At 37.7% G+C, this 15,772-nt stretch overlaps 13 protein-coding genes across 13 annotated transcripts, besides 25 other annotated features; 4 read left to right on the top strand and 9 right to left on the bottom strand. All coding sequences in view use genetic code 5, as the record gives it.

Annotated features, from left to right (window-relative positions):
- Positions 1–63, top strand: a tRNA (tRNA-Tyr).
- Positions 64–127, top strand: a tRNA (tRNA-Cys).
- Position 128: 1 nt separating this feature from the next.
- Positions 129–197, bottom strand: a tRNA (tRNA-Trp).
- Positions 198–1,191, bottom strand: ND2 (NADH dehydrogenase subunit 2). Its single transcript has one exon. A coding segment is annotated over exon 1 (994 nt).
- Positions 1,192–1,259, bottom strand: a tRNA (tRNA-Met).
- Positions 1,260–1,270: 11 nt separating this feature from the next.
- Positions 1,271–1,338, top strand: a tRNA (tRNA-Gln).
- Positions 1,339–1,366: 28 nt separating this feature from the next.
- Positions 1,367–1,433, bottom strand: a tRNA (tRNA-Ile).
- Positions 1,434–2,364: a sequence feature (control region).
- Positions 2,365–3,216, top strand: an rRNA (s-rRNA).
- Positions 3,217–3,283, top strand: a tRNA (tRNA-Val).
- Positions 3,284–4,588, top strand: an rRNA (l-rRNA).
- Positions 4,589–4,652, top strand: a tRNA (tRNA-Leu).
- Positions 4,653–4,684: 32 nt separating this feature from the next.
- On the top strand, positions 4,685–5,623 carry ND1 (NADH dehydrogenase subunit 1). The gene has a single exon. The coding sequence runs from the start codon at positions 4,685–4,687 to the stop codon at positions 5,621–5,623; it is 939 nt and encodes a 312-aa protein (YP_214007.1).
- Positions 5,624–5,643: 20 nt separating this feature from the next.
- Positions 5,644–5,712, bottom strand: a tRNA (tRNA-Ser).
- On the bottom strand, positions 5,713–6,844 carry CYTB (cytochrome b). The gene has a single exon. A coding segment is annotated over exon 1 (1,132 nt).
- Positions 6,845–7,359, bottom strand: ND6 (NADH dehydrogenase subunit 6). Its single transcript has one exon. A coding segment is annotated over exon 1 (515 nt).
- A 1-nt stretch (position 7,360) lies between these two features.
- Positions 7,361–7,426, top strand: a tRNA (tRNA-Pro).
- Positions 7,426–7,490, bottom strand: a tRNA (tRNA-Thr).
- Positions 7,491–7,492: 2 nt separating this feature from the next.
- Positions 7,493–7,792, top strand: ND4L (NADH dehydrogenase subunit 4L). Its single transcript has one exon. It carries the CDS (start codon positions 7,493–7,495, stop codon positions 7,790–7,792), a length of 300 nt encoding a protein of 99 aa, YP_214004.1.
- ND4 (NADH dehydrogenase subunit 4) lies at positions 7,786–9,120 on the top strand. The gene has a single exon. The coding sequence runs from the start codon at positions 7,786–7,788 to the stop codon at positions 9,118–9,120; it is 1,335 nt and encodes a 444-aa protein (YP_214003.1).
- Positions 9,121–9,122: 2 nt separating this feature from the next.
- Positions 9,123–9,186, top strand: a tRNA (tRNA-His).
- Positions 9,187–9,204: 18 nt separating this feature from the next.
- ND5 (NADH dehydrogenase subunit 5) lies at positions 9,205–10,911 on the top strand. Its single transcript has one exon. It carries the CDS (start codon positions 9,205–9,207, stop codon positions 10,909–10,911), a length of 1,707 nt encoding a protein of 568 aa, YP_214002.1.
- Positions 10,912–10,977, top strand: a tRNA (tRNA-Phe).
- Positions 10,977–11,045, bottom strand: a tRNA (tRNA-Glu).
- Positions 11,046–11,047: 2 nt separating this feature from the next.
- Positions 11,048–11,114, bottom strand: a tRNA (tRNA-Ser).
- Positions 11,115–11,179, bottom strand: a tRNA (tRNA-Asn).
- A 1-nt stretch (position 11,180) lies between these two features.
- Positions 11,181–11,242, bottom strand: a tRNA (tRNA-Arg).
- Positions 11,242–11,304, bottom strand: a tRNA (tRNA-Ala).
- Positions 11,305–11,658, bottom strand: ND3 (NADH dehydrogenase subunit 3). The gene has a single exon. It carries the CDS (start codon positions 11,656–11,658, stop codon positions 11,305–11,307), a length of 354 nt encoding a protein of 117 aa, YP_214001.1.
- Positions 11,659–11,723, bottom strand: a tRNA (tRNA-Gly).
- A 6-nt stretch (positions 11,724–11,729) lies between these two features.
- Positions 11,730–12,524, bottom strand: COX3 (cytochrome c oxidase subunit III; the record flags this gene model as incomplete). Its single annotated transcript has 1 exon — positions 11,730–12,524. A coding segment is annotated over one exon (795 nt), but the record flags the coding sequence as incomplete, so codon positions are not given.
- ATP6 (ATP synthase F0 subunit 6) lies at positions 12,525–13,197 on the bottom strand. Its single transcript has one exon. A coding segment is annotated over exon 1 (673 nt).
- ATP8 (ATP synthase F0 subunit 8) lies at positions 13,191–13,349 on the bottom strand. Its single transcript has one exon. The coding sequence runs from the start codon at positions 13,347–13,349 to the stop codon at positions 13,191–13,193; it is 159 nt and encodes a 52-aa protein (YP_213998.1).
- Positions 13,350–13,415, bottom strand: a tRNA (tRNA-Asp).
- Positions 13,416–13,483, bottom strand: a tRNA (tRNA-Lys).
- On the bottom strand, positions 13,484–14,171 carry COX2 (cytochrome c oxidase subunit II; the record flags this gene model as incomplete). Its single annotated transcript has 1 exon — positions 13,484–14,171. A coding segment is annotated over one exon (688 nt), but the record flags the coding sequence as incomplete, so codon positions are not given.
- Positions 14,172–14,173: 2 nt separating this feature from the next.
- Positions 14,174–14,237, bottom strand: a tRNA (tRNA-Leu).
- On the bottom strand, positions 14,238–15,772 carry COX1 (cytochrome c oxidase subunit I; the record flags this gene model as incomplete). Its single annotated transcript has 1 exon — positions 14,238–15,772. A coding segment is annotated over one exon (1,535 nt), but the record flags the coding sequence as incomplete, so codon positions are not given.

Below are 15,772 nucleotides of genomic sequence, written 5' to 3'. Positions count from 1 at the left end.
GGACAGGTGGCCGATAAAGGTAGTAGATTGTAAATCTATGCATGGGATTGCTCCTTCTGTCTAGGCTATGTAGTTTAAGTTTAAGACGTCAGGCTGCAATCCTGAGAATGTGATTATACCTTAGCTTATAAGGTTTAAGAGATTTATACTCTTGTTGGGAACTTTGAAGGTTACTAGTTTAGTTAACTTAAAACCTTAGAATTGAATTATAAGGGCCAGGGGGAACAGAATTGGTGTCAGGTTGATTAGTCTGAATACTGCCATTCTCTGCGAATGCGTGGGTCTGAATGTTGTTATTTTTGGTGATTTTAAGGTGAGAGAGGTGATCGAGATTCGAGTATAGAAGAATAGTGTGATTAGGGCTCTTATGGTCAGGGATCTGACCCATAGGATGGAAGTTTGTCTCGTTAGTTCTTTAATGACTCTTAGTTTGGGTAGGAATCCTAGAAATGGCGGTAGTCCACCTAGAGAAAACAAGCTTAGAAAAACTCTAATTTTATTTATTTGGGAGTAGGAAACCGATATGAGTTGTTTGATGTGGTAAAGTTGATTTTGATTTATTATGATTGCCAGCGAGGCAGAGATAATCCTGTAGATTAGTAGATAATTGGCTCAAATGGTAGTGTTTAAAGAGATGGCGGCCAGTATTCAGCCTATGTGGCTGGTAGACGAATAGGCTATAATTTTTCGCAGGAGTGTTTGGTTGAGACCTCCAATTCCTCCTAAGATTGCAGATATAATGGAGGCTCCTGTGATGGTTGTTAGAGTTCTTGGTGACAAGGTGTAGGTCACTATCGCCATTGGAGCTACTTTTTGAACAGTTATTAAAATAATACATTGAGGTCATGAGATGCCTTGTATGATTGGGGGGAGCCAAAAATGGAGGGGGGCTGCTCCTATCTTGAGGAGGAGAGCACAAAGAATAATTATTTTAGAGGTGTCGGTCGCGATTAAAAGGGTGGAGGCTCTTGCTAGTAGTACTGCTGATCCTATCGCTTGCACTAGAAAGTACTTTAAAGCAGCTTCCGAAGAAAAGGTGTTTTGTTTTGAGAAAATTAGAGGAATGAAGGAGAGGAGGTTAAGTTCAAGTCCCACTCAGCTAATAAACCATGAGGGTGAGGAGATAGCAATTACAGCCCCTGTGATAAGTGTTGAAAGGAATAATAGTGTCGAAGGATGGATTAGTAGAATTGAAAAGAGAAAAAGTTTTCATAGACGGGGTATGAGCCCGTAAGCTTGGTGGTTTAGCTTATCTTTTCCTCGTGGCAGCTATGTTTTAGTGTAAAAGCACGTGAAGTTTTGATCTTTGAGGGGATGGTGTAATTCCATTAAATATAGTTTATTCTTGTGTGGGGTGAGTGGGTTATAATAGCAGAAAGTTAGACTTTCATTATTCGCCCTATCAAGACGACCTTTTTATCAAGCATGCTATTACTATGAAATCATAACTTTAAAACGGATTAGTTGTGCATAAAAAAATTATGTAAATAATTTAGAAAATATTAATTGGGGGTAGGTGGCGTCCAAATTTTTTTTTCTGAACGGGGGGGGTGCCCTATAGTTAGGAGGACGTCCAGAAGATGGTCTGTCAGGTGGCATCTACTGATAAAATAAATTTAAAGGCGGTAATTTGGTTGGGCGGTAAAAATAAGCGTCTTATGTCGATTATATAAATCATAGTTAATTTTATCGAGTTATTTAATTATAATTGATTTATCTTAATTCATTTAAATTAATATTAAAAACCTGATTTATGTATATTTTATCCCTTTCAATTAGAGGATTATTCCTCTTTCTACCCAGACAAAGAGAGGAATAATCCTGACTGAAAGGGATAAAATCATTATTGGATATGAAATTATATACATATACATTTAATTTATAATAATTCATTTAATTTAAATATATTATATCTAACTTAGCTTCTTCAGTATATAATTTAATCTTTAAATTAATTCAAATATTCATTTTAATTTCTTAATTAATTTCCATCTATAATTATAAAATGAAGATTTTATTTATATACATTTAATTAGATTGACGTAAGTTTGAATCAGGTAAATTATAAATTAACAGACGTATAAGTTTCACTTATATGTCTGTTAATATATAATTAAATGCTAGTTAATTAAAGATAATTTAAATTTGCTGAGATTTATTAGCCTTGTAATTTAAATGATAATTAATTAATATATTTCTAATTAGTATTTAAAAAAGATATATAATTAAAATAAACTCGTGTAAATTATGTTAGGCTCTAGGTGAGTGGGTGAGATTTCTTCGGGAGTATGTTTTCTAAGGAGAGGAGGTTAAATTTTTTAAAAACATTTCTGCTTTTAAAATTGTCATATAGTTCTATTACTTTTAAATGATTTATAATAGTGTTTTTGTTTTTTATAATGTGTTTACTTTAGTTTGAAAGTTTGATCCCTTGCTTGTTCCTCTGTTTCAGGAATAATTTACATGTAAGTGAGTGCTAGATAATTGTGACCAATAGATTTGTTTAGTTAGGTTTCAGTATGTGTCTTTGGTTTTGGAGAAATCCTTCGATCCAGTAATTCCAGTAATTTCAGGTTAAATTTGTGCCAGCATCCGCGGTTAGACTGGGAGTAAATATGGAGGGAAAAAGGTTATTGGTTACGGGAGCATGTATTTGCAAGTTTCTTTTTTTGTAGAGTTAAGAGGTGAAATTTATAGTTCGATAGTAAAGTTGAATCTTGTTGATTTTCTTGGAGGCCATTGAAGTTTAGGTTTAAACCAGGATTAGATACCCTGTTATTCTAAACTTAAAGTTTATTGCTTGATTAGTATCAGTTATGAGCTTGAAATTTAAAGGATTTGGCGGTATCCAAGTCTAGTTAGAGGAACCTGCCATTTAAACGATATGCCACGAATGATCTTACTTTGTCTTGTCAAACAGTATGTATACCGCCATTATTAGGTGGTGTATTAATATAGCCATTAAAATTAATTTATATTAAGTATATTAGGTCAAGGTGCAGCCCATGACAAAGATATCGGTGGGTTACAGTGTGTTATATATAAACGGATGGACTCTTGAAACGGGGTCTTGAAGGTGGATTTAATTGTATTTCTTTTTTAATATGTTAGATTGATCATAGCTCTAGGATATGTACACATCGCCCGTCGCTCTCATTCTTTAAAGTGAGATAAGTCGTAACATAGTAGTTGTATTGGAAAGTGCATCTAGGAGTATGAGTTGTAGCTAATGTCTAAGCACTCCACTTACGCTGGAGGGATTGCCTTTATCGGCACTACTTAATAGTTGTTTATTATTAGTGGGGTTTGTGTGTAGTTTAATTACATAAAAAATTAATTGATTTTGTTGATTAGTATTCTGTAGAATTTTGTTATTAAGGTTATAGTTAATGAGTACAGTGATGGAAGTTTTATTGAATTAGGTTAAAGTAGCGTTGAGTTTTCGTACCTTTTGTATCAGGGGTGAACTAAATTGGTATATTAGTTATGGAGTCCCGAAACAAAGAGAGCTAGGTTTTGTTGCTTTTTTACGTGGTAAAGTGATTTGTAATGGGTCTCTAGTGGTGATATGTTAGTCGATTTTTGTATATCTGGTTTTCCGTTAAATGAATTTAATTTTGTGTCAAGTTAGAGTTTAATTTGATAGTTACGATAGGAGGAATGAGCTTCTTATCTGTTGTTTTGTTAAGCGTCTTATTAGTTTTCATCTGAGGTGGGCTTAAAATCAGCCATCTTGGTATAACGTTAGAGTAATGTTGAGGTTTTTTTATTTTTATAAGGTGTTTGCTTTTATTAGCGGGAAATGCCGTTTATTGATTAAGCGGCAGTTAAAATGTTTATATAAGTAGAATTGAAGTTAATTTTTATTTTAGAGTGTTATTTGATTTTTAAGTAGTTTGAGAAGCGCTTAGAAGGAACTCGGCAAATTTTGTCCCCGCCTGTTTATCAAAAACATGTCCTGTGTGAATTAGTTATAAAGTCTAGCCTGCCCACTGATTTATTTAAAGGGCCGCGGTAATTTGACCGTGCGAAGGTAGCATAGTCAGTAGTCTTTTAATTGGAGGCTTGAATGAATGGTTGGACGAGGGATAAGCTGTCTCCTTAGCGGCGTTTGAATTTAACTTTTGAGTGAAAAGGCTCAAATTGTTTAGGGGGACGATAAGACCCTATAAAACTTAATATAATTTAGGCTTAACTTGCGATGTGGGTGAAAAGTAGTTTTGTCTGGTTTATATTTCGTTGGGGAGATGAAGATATAATGAGTAACTGTCTATAAAATTTTATAGCATTGACTAGAATTTGATCCTTCCTTGGGGATTAGGAGAATAAGTTACTTTAGGGATAACAGCGTGATTTTCTTTGAGAGTTCTTATCGACAAGAGTAGTTGCGACCTCGATGTTGAATTAAAATTTCAGCTAGGTGTAGCCGTTTAGCTGGTGGGTCTGTTCGACCTTTAAAATTTTACATGATTTGAGTTCAAACCATTGTGAGCCAGGTTGGTTTCTATCTTTTAGTGGTTAAAAAATGGCTTTAGTATGAAAGGATTGAGCTTTTGGGATAATCTTTGTATAAGATAAACTTTAATGGATTGCCTTGGCAGATTAGTGCGTCGGATTTAGGATCCGTTAATATAGTGATTACTATAGGCAATAGGAAGGGGTCCATTTGTGCTTTCTTTCTGTGATAATTTTGATTAAGTTGGTTAGTTATTTAATTTTAGTGATTTTAGTTTTGGTTTCTGTAGCTTTCTTTACATTACTTGAGCGTAAGACCCTAGGTTATATTCAGATTCGTAAGGGCCCTGATAAAGTAGGCTATGCTGGTTTATTACAGCCTTTTGCTGATGCTGTTAAGTTATTTACTAAAGAGCAAACTTTTCCTACCATGAGTAATTTTATTCCTTATTATTTGTCTCCTGTGTTTAGGTTATTTATTGCCTTGGTTTGTTGGTGTTTAATGCCGTACGAGTTGGGATTGTTTTGTTTTGAGTTCGGTGTTTTGTTTTTTCTCTGTTGCACGAGAGCAAGAGTGTATTCTACTATGGGCGCCGGTTGGGCTTCTAATTCTAAGTATTCTCTTTTGGGTTGTCTTCGTGCTGTTGCTCAGACTATTTCTTACGAGGTGAGTCTTGCTTTGATTCTATTAAGCATGTTGTTTTTGGTAGGTGGTTTTGATTTGAGATTGTTTGAGAGGTATCAGCGTTATTGTTGGTTTTTTATTTTAGGGTTTCCTTTGGCTTTGTTATGGTTTGCTTCTTGTTTGGCTGAAAGTAACCGAACTCCTTTTGATTTCGCGGAAGGTGAATCTGAGTTAGTGTCAGGATTTAATACCGAGTACAGAGGAGGAGGATTTGCTTTAATTTTTATAGCTGAGTATGCTAGGATTTTGTTTCTGAGAGCTCTTTTTTCTATTATTTTCTTAGGGAGTGGACTTGTTTCCTTACTGTTTTATGTGAAAATTATGTTTATCGGTTTCTGTTTTGTATGGGTGCGTGGCACTTTACCTCGGTTCCGTTATGACAAGTTGATGTATCTTGCTTGAAAAAGGTTTCTTCCTGTGGCGTTAAATTATTGTATTTTTTTTATAGGGTTGAAGGTTTTTTTGGAGGTTACCCTAGTATAGCTTTGTAAAGAAATTAGGATAGACTATTAAGAGATTCGAACTCTTGTTGGGTGCTTTCAAAACACTTGTCTTCCTAAAGATGAATAGTCAGTCTATGAGTTTGTCTCATACAACTATTGCTAGCGGGTTAATAATGAAGAATGAGAAATATAAGACTGTTAAGATCTGTCCCGTGAGGATGTAAGGGTCTTCTACTGGTCGAGCACCGATTCATGTCAATAAAATTACGATTGTAATTATAGATCAGAATAAGATTTGTCTGACTGGGTAGAAGGCTAATCTTCGGAATTTGTTTTTGTGTGTAAATGGTAAGATGAATAAAATGGCTACTGATATCACTAAGGCGATAACTCCTCCTAGTTTATTGGGGATTGATCGTAGAATTGCGTAAGCGAATAGGAAATATCATTCTGGTTGAATATGAGCGGGGGTGACCAGGGGGTTGGCCGGAATGAAGTTGTCTGGGTCTCCTAGGAGATAAGGATCGAGGAGTGTGAGGAGGATGAGGGCAGCTAGTGTGACTACGAATCCTACGATGTCTTTGAACGAGAAGTAGGGGTGAAAGGGAATTTTTTCTAGTTGTCTGGAGATTCCTAAGGGATTGTTAGATCCTGTTTGGTGTAAAAATAAAATATGGACTATAGAGGCAACTGCGATAATGAATGGGGACAGGAAGTGGAAGGTGAAAAATCGTGTTAGCGTTGCGTTACTTACTGCGAATCCCCCCCAAATTCATTGTACCAAGTCTGTTCCTACAAATGGAATTGCAGATATTAAGTTGGTAATTACAGTGGCTCCTCAGAATATTTGTCCTCAGGGGAGTATGTATCCTAGAAATGCTGTTGCTATAGTCAGAAATAAAATAATTACTCCAACTGATCAGGTGTGCATATATAAGAATGACCCATAGTAGATTCCTCGTCCGATGTGTCTGTACAAGCAAATAAAGAAGAATGAGGCGCCGTTGGCGTGTACTGTTCGAAGGAGTCATCCATACTTTACATCTCGGCAAATGTGAGCTACTCTTGAGAATGCTAAATCTACATTTGCTGTGTAGTGTATAGTTAAAAATAGTCTTGTTGCGATTTGAACTATTAAGCATATGCCTAGTAGAGAACCAAAATTTCATAGAATAGAAATGTTAGCTGGATTAGGTAAATCTACCAAAGCTCCGTTGGCGATTTTAAGTAGGGGATGTGATTTTCGTATGGGTGCTGTCATTAGGATGTTCGGAGAGGTCCTGAAAAGGTTGATCTTAGTTTGACTACGACGATAAGGGTTAATAGAAGATATAAGATGATTATTCCTGTGAGTGTAGCTGTGGTAGGATTGTATATGTGCCTGAGTGATATTTGTGTTGATTGTATGTCTTGAAGGCTTCTTAGGAATGAGAGCTCTGCAGAGTCTTTAGTTGGAGTTATTATTTGGTGTGTGAAAGGTAAAATGAGTATTATAGATAGGGGTAGAGTGAAAGCTGAAATTATTTTAATTGATAGCTTGAATGTTTCATTTGAGGCAATGGAGGCTACGTAAATGAATAAGACTAGTGTGGCTCCTAGAAAAATCAAAAATAGGGTATAAGAGAATCATATGAATTTTGATAAAAGGCCTGCAGATACACAGATTAAAATAGTTTGGAGGATTAGTGTTAGTCCTATGGCTAAGGGGTGCGTTATACGAGTGAAGCAAATTGAAGAGGATATTAGTAAAAAAGAAGATAGAAGCAATGTGTTGATGCAGAAAGTAGTTTATGTAAAATATTAGTTTTGGTGACTGAGGATGGGAATGATTTCTTCTTTCTGAGCTTCAAGAACAGTAAATTCATCTACGGTTTACAAGACCATTATTTTATTGAAACTATTGAAACTAATGACAATTTCCAATTTTTGACTCTACGTTCCTTTGTTCTGTTTGTGCTGTGGCTTGTTGGCTTTTGTGGGTAAGCGGAAGCATTTATTAAATGTGCTGTTGAGTTTAGAGTTCATTATAGTAAATATTTTTTGGTTTATGGCTCAGGCTTTCGGTCATTTAGGGGGGGATTTATATTTCGTGTTGTTTTTTCTTACTCTTGCTGCTTGTGAGGGGGCCCTGGCTTTGGCTCTTCTTGTTTCTATCGTTCGTAGCCATGGTAGTGATAATTTTGGGAGTTTTAATGTTTTAAGATGTTAAAGTTTATTTTGATGGTTTTGTTGATAACTTTGGTAGTTGATAGATGATTAGCTGTGCAGGTATCTTTATTTGTGGCCAGTTTTGTATTCGGGGTCTATTCACTTAATGGGTTCTCTTTTTCTTGCTTAGGTCTTGGGTTTGGGTTGGATTATATTGGGTACATTTTAATTTTATTAAGTTTTTGGATTATGGCTCTTGTTGTCAGAAGAAGACAGAAGGTTGAAAATTTTAAGGATTTTGACAAAGTGTTCTTGTTGGTTAATGTCTTTTTGTTATTGAGTTTGGTGCTAACTTTTTCTTGTCTTGATTATTTAATATTTTATGTTAGTTTTGAAAGTTCTTTAATTCCTACTATAATTTTAATTCTAGGATGAGGATATCAGCCTGAGCGATTGCAAACCAGTGTATACATATTGTTTTACATTTTGTTTGGGTCTTTGCCTTTATTAATTTCTATTTTGAGTTTGTATAGAAGTGGAGGCTCTGTGACTTTTGGTTTGTCTTTGGTTCCTGATTGTAGGGCGAGGCTACTGGGGGTTTGGTATGTTTGTAGGATTATGGCTTTTATCGTTAAGCTTCCAGTTTATTTAGTTCATTTGTGATTACCTAAAGCTCATGTGGAAGCTCCAGTGGCCGGGTCTATGATTTTGGCTGGTGTTCTGTTGAAATTAGGTGGGTATGGTTTGGTACGTGTATGTCCTCTTTTTGTTCATTCAGCTGTAACTTTCAGGTGATTGTGGGTCTCGGTGGGCCTGTTGGGGGGAATTTTTGTGAGTTTCATTTGTTTACGTCAGACTGATATCAAGGCTTTAATTGCTTATTCTTCTGTGGCACATATGGGGTTGGTATTATGTGGCCTTAGTGTTTTCAGGTGGTGGGGGCTGTCTGGTGCTGTTTCTGTGATGGTGGGACATGGTCTTTGTTCTTCCGGTTTATTTTGTTTGGCTAACATAGTGTATGAGCGTCTGGGAAGACGAAGGTTGTTGGTTAGAAAGGGTCTACTTAACTTTATGCCTACTATAGCTTTGTGGTGATTTTTACTGAGAACTGGCAATATAGCTGCGCCTCCTACAGTTAATTTATTAGGTGAGATTAGTCTTATTTTAAGTGTAGTTTCTTGGGCGTTGTTGGCAATACTTCCGGTTGCTCTTCTTTCTTTTTTAAGAGCTGCTTATAGGCTTTATATGTTTTCTTTAAGTCAGCATGGGAAATATTTTAGAGCTTTGTTTTCTTGTTGTTCTGGTAAGGTTCGGGAGTATTTAGTTTTAATGCTTCATTGATTGCCTTTAAATATTTTAGTGTTGAAAGGTTCGATTATGGTTTGCTAAAAGCTTAAATAGTTTAAATAAAATGTTGGTTTGTGGATCGAAAGATATAATTTTTTATTTTAGGCAGTGTTGTGGAATAATAAAATGAATTTAAGGAGTATAGTATTTTTATTGATCGTATCTGTCGTTAGTTTAGTTACTTCTTTGAACTTGCTTTTTTCTGGTTGCTGTTATTTTTTGGACTGGGAGTTGGTCAGGATTAATAGGGCTAGCGTTGAAATGGCTTTAATTGTTGATTGAATATCGATGATGTTTATGTCTTTTGTTTGTTTTATTTCTTCTATAGTTTTATTTTATAGAGGTGGTTACATGTCTGGAGATCATAATATCGGGCGTTTTATATACTTAGTTTTAGGATTTGTTCTCTCTATGCTTTTATTAATTATTAGTCCCAACATAATTAGTATTTTGTTGGGTTGAGACGGCCTAGGGTTAGTGTCTTATGCTTTAGTCATTTATTATCAGAATGAAAAATCTGCTGGTGCTGGAATGTTGACTGCTTTATCAAATCGGGTTGGTGATGTCGCTATTTTACTTGGTATCTCTTTGATATTGAGTTTAGGGGGCTGGAATTTTTATTTTTATGTCGGTGGGGAGTCTATCGCTAATAGATATGTTATTTTTTTGGTTGTGTTGGCGGCTATAACTAAAAGAGCTCAAATTCCATTTTCCGCTTGACTTCCTGCTGCGATGGCAGCTCCGACCCCTGTTTCTGCTTTAGTCCACTCTTCGACACTGGTTACTGCTGGGGTTTATCTTTTAATTCGGTTTAGTCCTAGGTTGATGTCTTCTTTTGCTAGTACTTTGTTGCTGTTTTTGGGGTGTTTAACCATGTTTATGGCCGGGTTAGGGGCTAATTTTGAAACTGACTTGAAGAAAATTATTGCTCTTTCTACTTTAAGTCAATTGGGTGTAATAATTACTATCTTAAGGTTGGGTTGGGCTACTTTGGCTTTCTTTCATCTTTTAACTCATGCTTTGTTTAAAGCTCTTTTATTCGTGTGTGCTGGGTCTATTATTCATAGGGTTGGGGATTATCAGGATATCCGAATAATAGGGGGGTTAGTCAATTTTATGCACATTAGGGTGATATGCATTAATTTGGCCAATCTTGCTCTTTGTGGTTTTCCTTTTTTAGCTGGGTTTTATTCTAAGGATTTAATTTTAGAAGTGGCTTTTTTAAATCCTTTGAATGAGGTTTGTTTTTGATTATTAGCTTTGGCCACTGGTCTTACTGTTTGTTACAGGTTTCGTCTGGTTTACTATAGGCTTAGTGGAGATTATAATTTGAGTTCAGTTTCTTCAGTAAGTGACTCTGATGTCTTAATGACTTGGCCTATGCTTGGATTGAGAGCTGGGGCTGTAGTGGGTGGGGCTGCTGTCTCTTGACTTGTGTTTCCAGCTCCTGTTATAATCTGTTTAACTCTTCCTGTGAAATTGCTTGCTTTAGCTGTTAGTTTAATCGGGGGCTTTGTTGGATATGTTTTGAATTTGATGGTAGAAAACTATAAGCTTAAGTCTTTAAGATTGTATCCTGTGGTTGTGTTTTCTGGTTCCATGTGGTTTATGCCCCTACTCTCTACTATTGGTGTCAGGCGGAAGGTTTTAGGGGGCGGCTCCGTTTACTCTCAGTTGGGAGACGGTGGTTGATCTGAGTATTACGGCGGACAGGGTATTTATAGAACTTTAATGAAATCTTCTGGTTATCTTCAATCTGTTCAGGAAGATAGAATTAAAACTTATTTAGTGATTTTACTGGTTTGATTAGTGGGGTTACTTTTAATTATCTAAACTTAAGAAGCTTAACATTGTGAGCGTCACATTGAAGCTGTGGAGGTGGCAGGTTTGCCCTTGAGTATTTTAAAAAGGATTTGTACCTTTAGCTCTACAATGAAAATGTAGTGTGTTAATTACACTATAAAAACCTAGGAATAAAGACGGAGTTTAACCGCCTGAGATTGAAGTTAGAAGCTTCCTCTCCTCCTTGTTTTTCCCTTAGTTAGAACTTGAGTTCAATGGTACCATTAACAGTGGTATACCTCTATTTGGTTTTAACTAACTAATTGAAGGTATGTTTACCAGGGCCTAGGTCGAAACTAGGTGCAACGTTCGCTTTTCAACTAAGGTCAGCTCCTTGGAGCACCTTATGAGTGCAAATCAAATATCATGGTTGACTATGATCTCTTACTCTGATCATTCTAGAGCCCCTTGCGCCCACTCATGATAGAGCCCTAGGAGTAGAACAAGGAGAAAGAATAAGCCTGTTACGGTTCATGTTTTTACGTTTGTAAAGGTAATGATAGTGGTTAGGGGGAGTAAGAGGGTAATTTCCACGTTGAAAATTAAGAAAATGATAGCGATTAAGAAAAATCGTAAGGAAAAGGGCATGCGAGCAGATCCTTTTGGGTCGAACCCACACTCGAATGGGGATCTTTTTTCTCGATCAGCAATGGTTTTTTTTGCTAAGAGGGTGGAGATGAGTATGACTGCTGTTGAGATAGCTAGAATGATGCTGATAAGGACGATTGTGATTAGCATTGATTATCCTGGAAATACCAGACTAATTGATTGGAAGTCAATTGTACTAATTATACTAGATAGTCATTTGATTATCCTCCTCATCAGTAGATTGAGATATAGAGGAATAGTCATACTACGTCTACGAAGTGTCAGTATCAGGCGGCTGCTTCAAAGCCAAAGTGGTGGGCTGAAGAGAAGTGGCATATGTATATTCGGTAGAGGCATACAAGAAGGAAGCAGGATCCAATAATTACATGAAGCCCGTGGAACCTTGTGGCTACGAGGAACGTTGATCCGTAAACAGAGTCTGCAATTGTGAAAGGGGATTCGTTGTATTCTATAGCTTGTAGGGCTGTGAAGTATATACCTAAGGTGACAGTGAGTGCCAAACTTTGAAGGGCTTGGGTGTGATTAGAGGCAAGAAGAGCATGGTGAGCTCAAGTTACAGTGGCTCCTGAGGCCAGTAAAATTGCTGTGTTTAGAAGGGGAATTTGGAATGGGTTGAGGGTGATGACTCCTGCTGGTGGTCAGCATGTTCCTAGATCCACCGTGGGGGACAGTCTGCTATGGAAAAAAGCTGAGAAGAATGAAAAGAAAACGAGGACTTCGGAGGCAATAAATAAAATCTTTCCTCACCGGAGGCCGTCGACCACTTTTGACGCGTGTAGGCCCTGATATGTTCCTTCTCGTGTAATGTCTCGTCATCATTGGATTATTGTTAGTAATGTTGCAACGACTCCTAGGATTAAAAGGTCTATGTTAAATTGGTGGAATCATTTTACAAGTCCTGTGGTAAGTATTATGGCTCTAATGGATCCGGTAAGGGGTCACGGTCTGACGTCTACTAGGTGGTAGGCACGGTGTCCGTGTTTTGGCATGACAGTAGTTTACTTCTCTAGCATAGAGGGTTCTTACGGCGGCAAATACATAAGATTGAATCACAGCAACTGCTGCTTCTAAAATAAGAAGAAGGATCTGGGCTAGTACTAGTATAGATACGGCTGTGTGGCCTAAGTGAGGTCCGGTGTTTCCTATGAGTGTTAGAAGGAGGTGCCCAGCGATTATGTTGGCTGCTAACCGGATGGCTAGAGTTCCTGGGCGAATGACGTTTCTGATGGTTTCAATTAATACTATGACCGGTGTAAGTGGGCCTGGTGTCCCGGCTGGGACAAGGTGGGCGAATGTGTGTTGGGTTCGATTAATTCACCCGAACAGTATGAATGCTATTCATAGTGGTAGGGCTAGAGATAGTGTTATTGACATGTGCCTTGTTCTAGTGAAGATGTACGGTATGAGTCCTAAGAAGTTGTTGAACACGACGAATCTAAATAAGGATGCAAACATGATGGTTCCTCCTGGGTTAGTAGGTCCTAGGAGGGTTTTGAATTCCTTGTGCAGGGATGTAGTTACTGAGGATCACATTAGTGAAGAGCGTGAAGGTATGGCTCAGAATGGGTAGGGAGTGAATAGCAGCCCTAATATTGTTGATGCTCAATTCAGAGATAAGTGATTCATTGTGGAGATTGGGTCAAATCTAGAGAACAGGTTTGTTATCATTTTCAATTTGTTTGATCTGTTTTTATGGGAGTTACATGGGAATCGATTTTAATGGGTGTTTTGATGAAGTATCCTGAGATAATAATTAGAGCTAGTATTACTGTGAAAAATATATAGAGGTTTAATCATAATAGGGGGGCTATTTGAGGGATTTTAAAATATTACTTTCGTAATAATTCGAACTTGACAAGCTCGCGTTATGTTTGAACTAATTTTAATCATTAGAAGTAGGCGTAACTACTATTGTAAGTTTAAAAGACTTACACTTGCTTTCAGTCACCTAATGAGTTATCACTGTTAAATGAAATTCAGTTTAAGAAGGATTTAATTGAAGTTCTTTCTACGACAATAGGTATGAATCTGTGATTAGCTCCGCAAACTTCTGAACATTGCCCGTAGAACAGCCCTGGTCGGTTAATTTGGAATTTAATTTGATTTAGTCGGCCTGGCACTGTGCTTGCTTTTACCCCTAAGGCTGGGACTGTTCATGAGTGAATTACATCTCCTGCTCTAATGAGGGCTCGGATTTGGGTGTTTATGGGTAAGATTCTTCGATTATCTACTTCTAAGAGTCGAAACTCTCTTTCTGAGATGTCTTGTCTTGATGCTATGTATGAGTCAAATCTGATTTGTGTGAAATCTGAATATTCGTATCTTCAATATCATTGCCGTCCGATAGCTTTTAAAGTTACTCTAGGGTTATTTACTTCGTCTAGCAGGTATAGGAGACGCAGTGATGGGAGGGCAATGAAGATTAAGATAATTGCAGGTAGGATTGTTCAAATTGTCTCGATAGTTTGGTGCTCTAGTAGGATTCGGTTTGTTAGTGAGTTGAAAAGTAGAGATGAGAGTATGAATCCGACTAAGGTGGTGATTAGAATAAGAACTAGTATTGCATGATCGTGAAAGAAGATTAGTTGTTCTATGAGAGGGGATGCTGCGTCTTGGAGGTTAGGGCTTTTCATGTTGCCATTGTTTCTAAAAAAAAGTAGGTTTCCTATTAGGAGCTTAAATCCTATGCAATGATCTGCCATTTTAGATAGTTAGCTGTTAGGGGGATTTCTATGTATCTGTGATCTGCTGGTGGGAAGTTGTGTTGTCACTCGATAGAAGTTGGTATGAATCAAGAGAATAGGGCGGGTCGTTTAGATGTTAATGCCTCTCATACTACTATGATAAATCCTAACACTGCGATTAGGGAGATTGATGATCCAATTGAAGATACGACGTTTCACGTTGTGTAGGCATCTGGGTAGTCTGAATATCGTCGGGGTATACCATTTAGTCCTAGGAAGTGTTGAGGAAAGACGATGAGATTGACTCCAATGAACATTGTTGTGAAGTGGATTTTTAGTCATTTGGGGTGAAGAGATATGCCTGTGAATAGGGGGAATCAGTGAGCGATTCCTGCGAAGATGCCGAATACGGCTCCTATGGATAGAACGTAGTGAAAGTGAGCAACTACGTAGTATGTGTCATGGAGGATGATGTCAATAGATGAGTTAGCGAGGACTACTCCTGTTAGTCCTCCTATGGTGAATAGGAAAATAAATCCTAGGGCTCAGATTAAGGAGGGTCTGTAGGTGAATTGTGTGCCATGAAGGGTGGCCAATCATCTGAAAATTTTGATTCCTGTCGGCACGGCAATAATCATTGTGGCGGAGGTGAAATAGGCTCGTGTGTCTACGTCTATCCCAACGGTGAACATGTGGTGCGCTCAGACAACGAATCCGAGAACTCCAATTGCTATTATGGCGTATACTATTCCTAGGGTTCCAAATGATTCTTTTTTCCCTGACTCTTGTCTTACAATGTGAGAGATTATACCGAAGGCCGGTAGGGTTAAAATGTATACTTCTGGGTGCCCAAAGAATCAAAATAAGTGTTGGTAGAGAATAGGGTCCCCTCCTCCCGCTGGGTCGAAAAAGGATGTATTTAGGTTTCGATCAGTTAAGAGTATGGTAATGGCTCCGGCTAAAACTGGTAGTGAGAGAAGAAGCAGGATGGCTGTTAGAAATACGGCTCATACGAATAGGGGCAGTCGATCTATAGTTATTCCTGGGGCTCGTATGTTAATCACTGTGGTAATAAAGTTGACAGCCCCTAAGATTGAAGAAACTCCTGCTAGGTGGAGGGAAAAAATACCTAGATCTACCGATGCCCCGGCGTGGGCGGTACCGGCCGCTAGTGGTGGATAAACAGTTCATCCTGTGCCAACCCCTCTTTCTACTATTCCTCTGGAGAGAAGAAGTGTTAGAGATGGGGGTAGGAGTCAGAATCTTATGTTGTTTATGCGTGGGAATGCTATGTCTGGGGCCCCTGATATTAGGGGTACTAGTCAATTACCGAAACCACCAATTATGATCGGTATAACCATGAAAAAAATTATTACGAATGCGTGGGCAGTGACAATTACGTTGTAGATTTGGTCATTTCCGATCAGTCTGCCCGGCTGCCCTAATTCTGCTCGAATTAAGAGTCTTAGTGACGTACCTACCATGCCTGCTCACGCTCCGAAGATAAAATATAGTGTTCCAATGTCTTTATGGTTTGTTGAGAAAAGCCACCGTTGCGT

This window comes from Macrobrachium rosenbergii, mitochondrion (genome assembly GCF_040412425.1).
Source record: "Macrobrachium rosenbergii mitochondrion, complete genome".
Classification (NCBI taxonomy): Eukaryota; Metazoa; Arthropoda; class Malacostraca; order Decapoda; family Palaemonidae; genus Macrobrachium; species Macrobrachium rosenbergii.
This window is presented reverse-complemented; position numbering and strand designations above follow the sequence as displayed.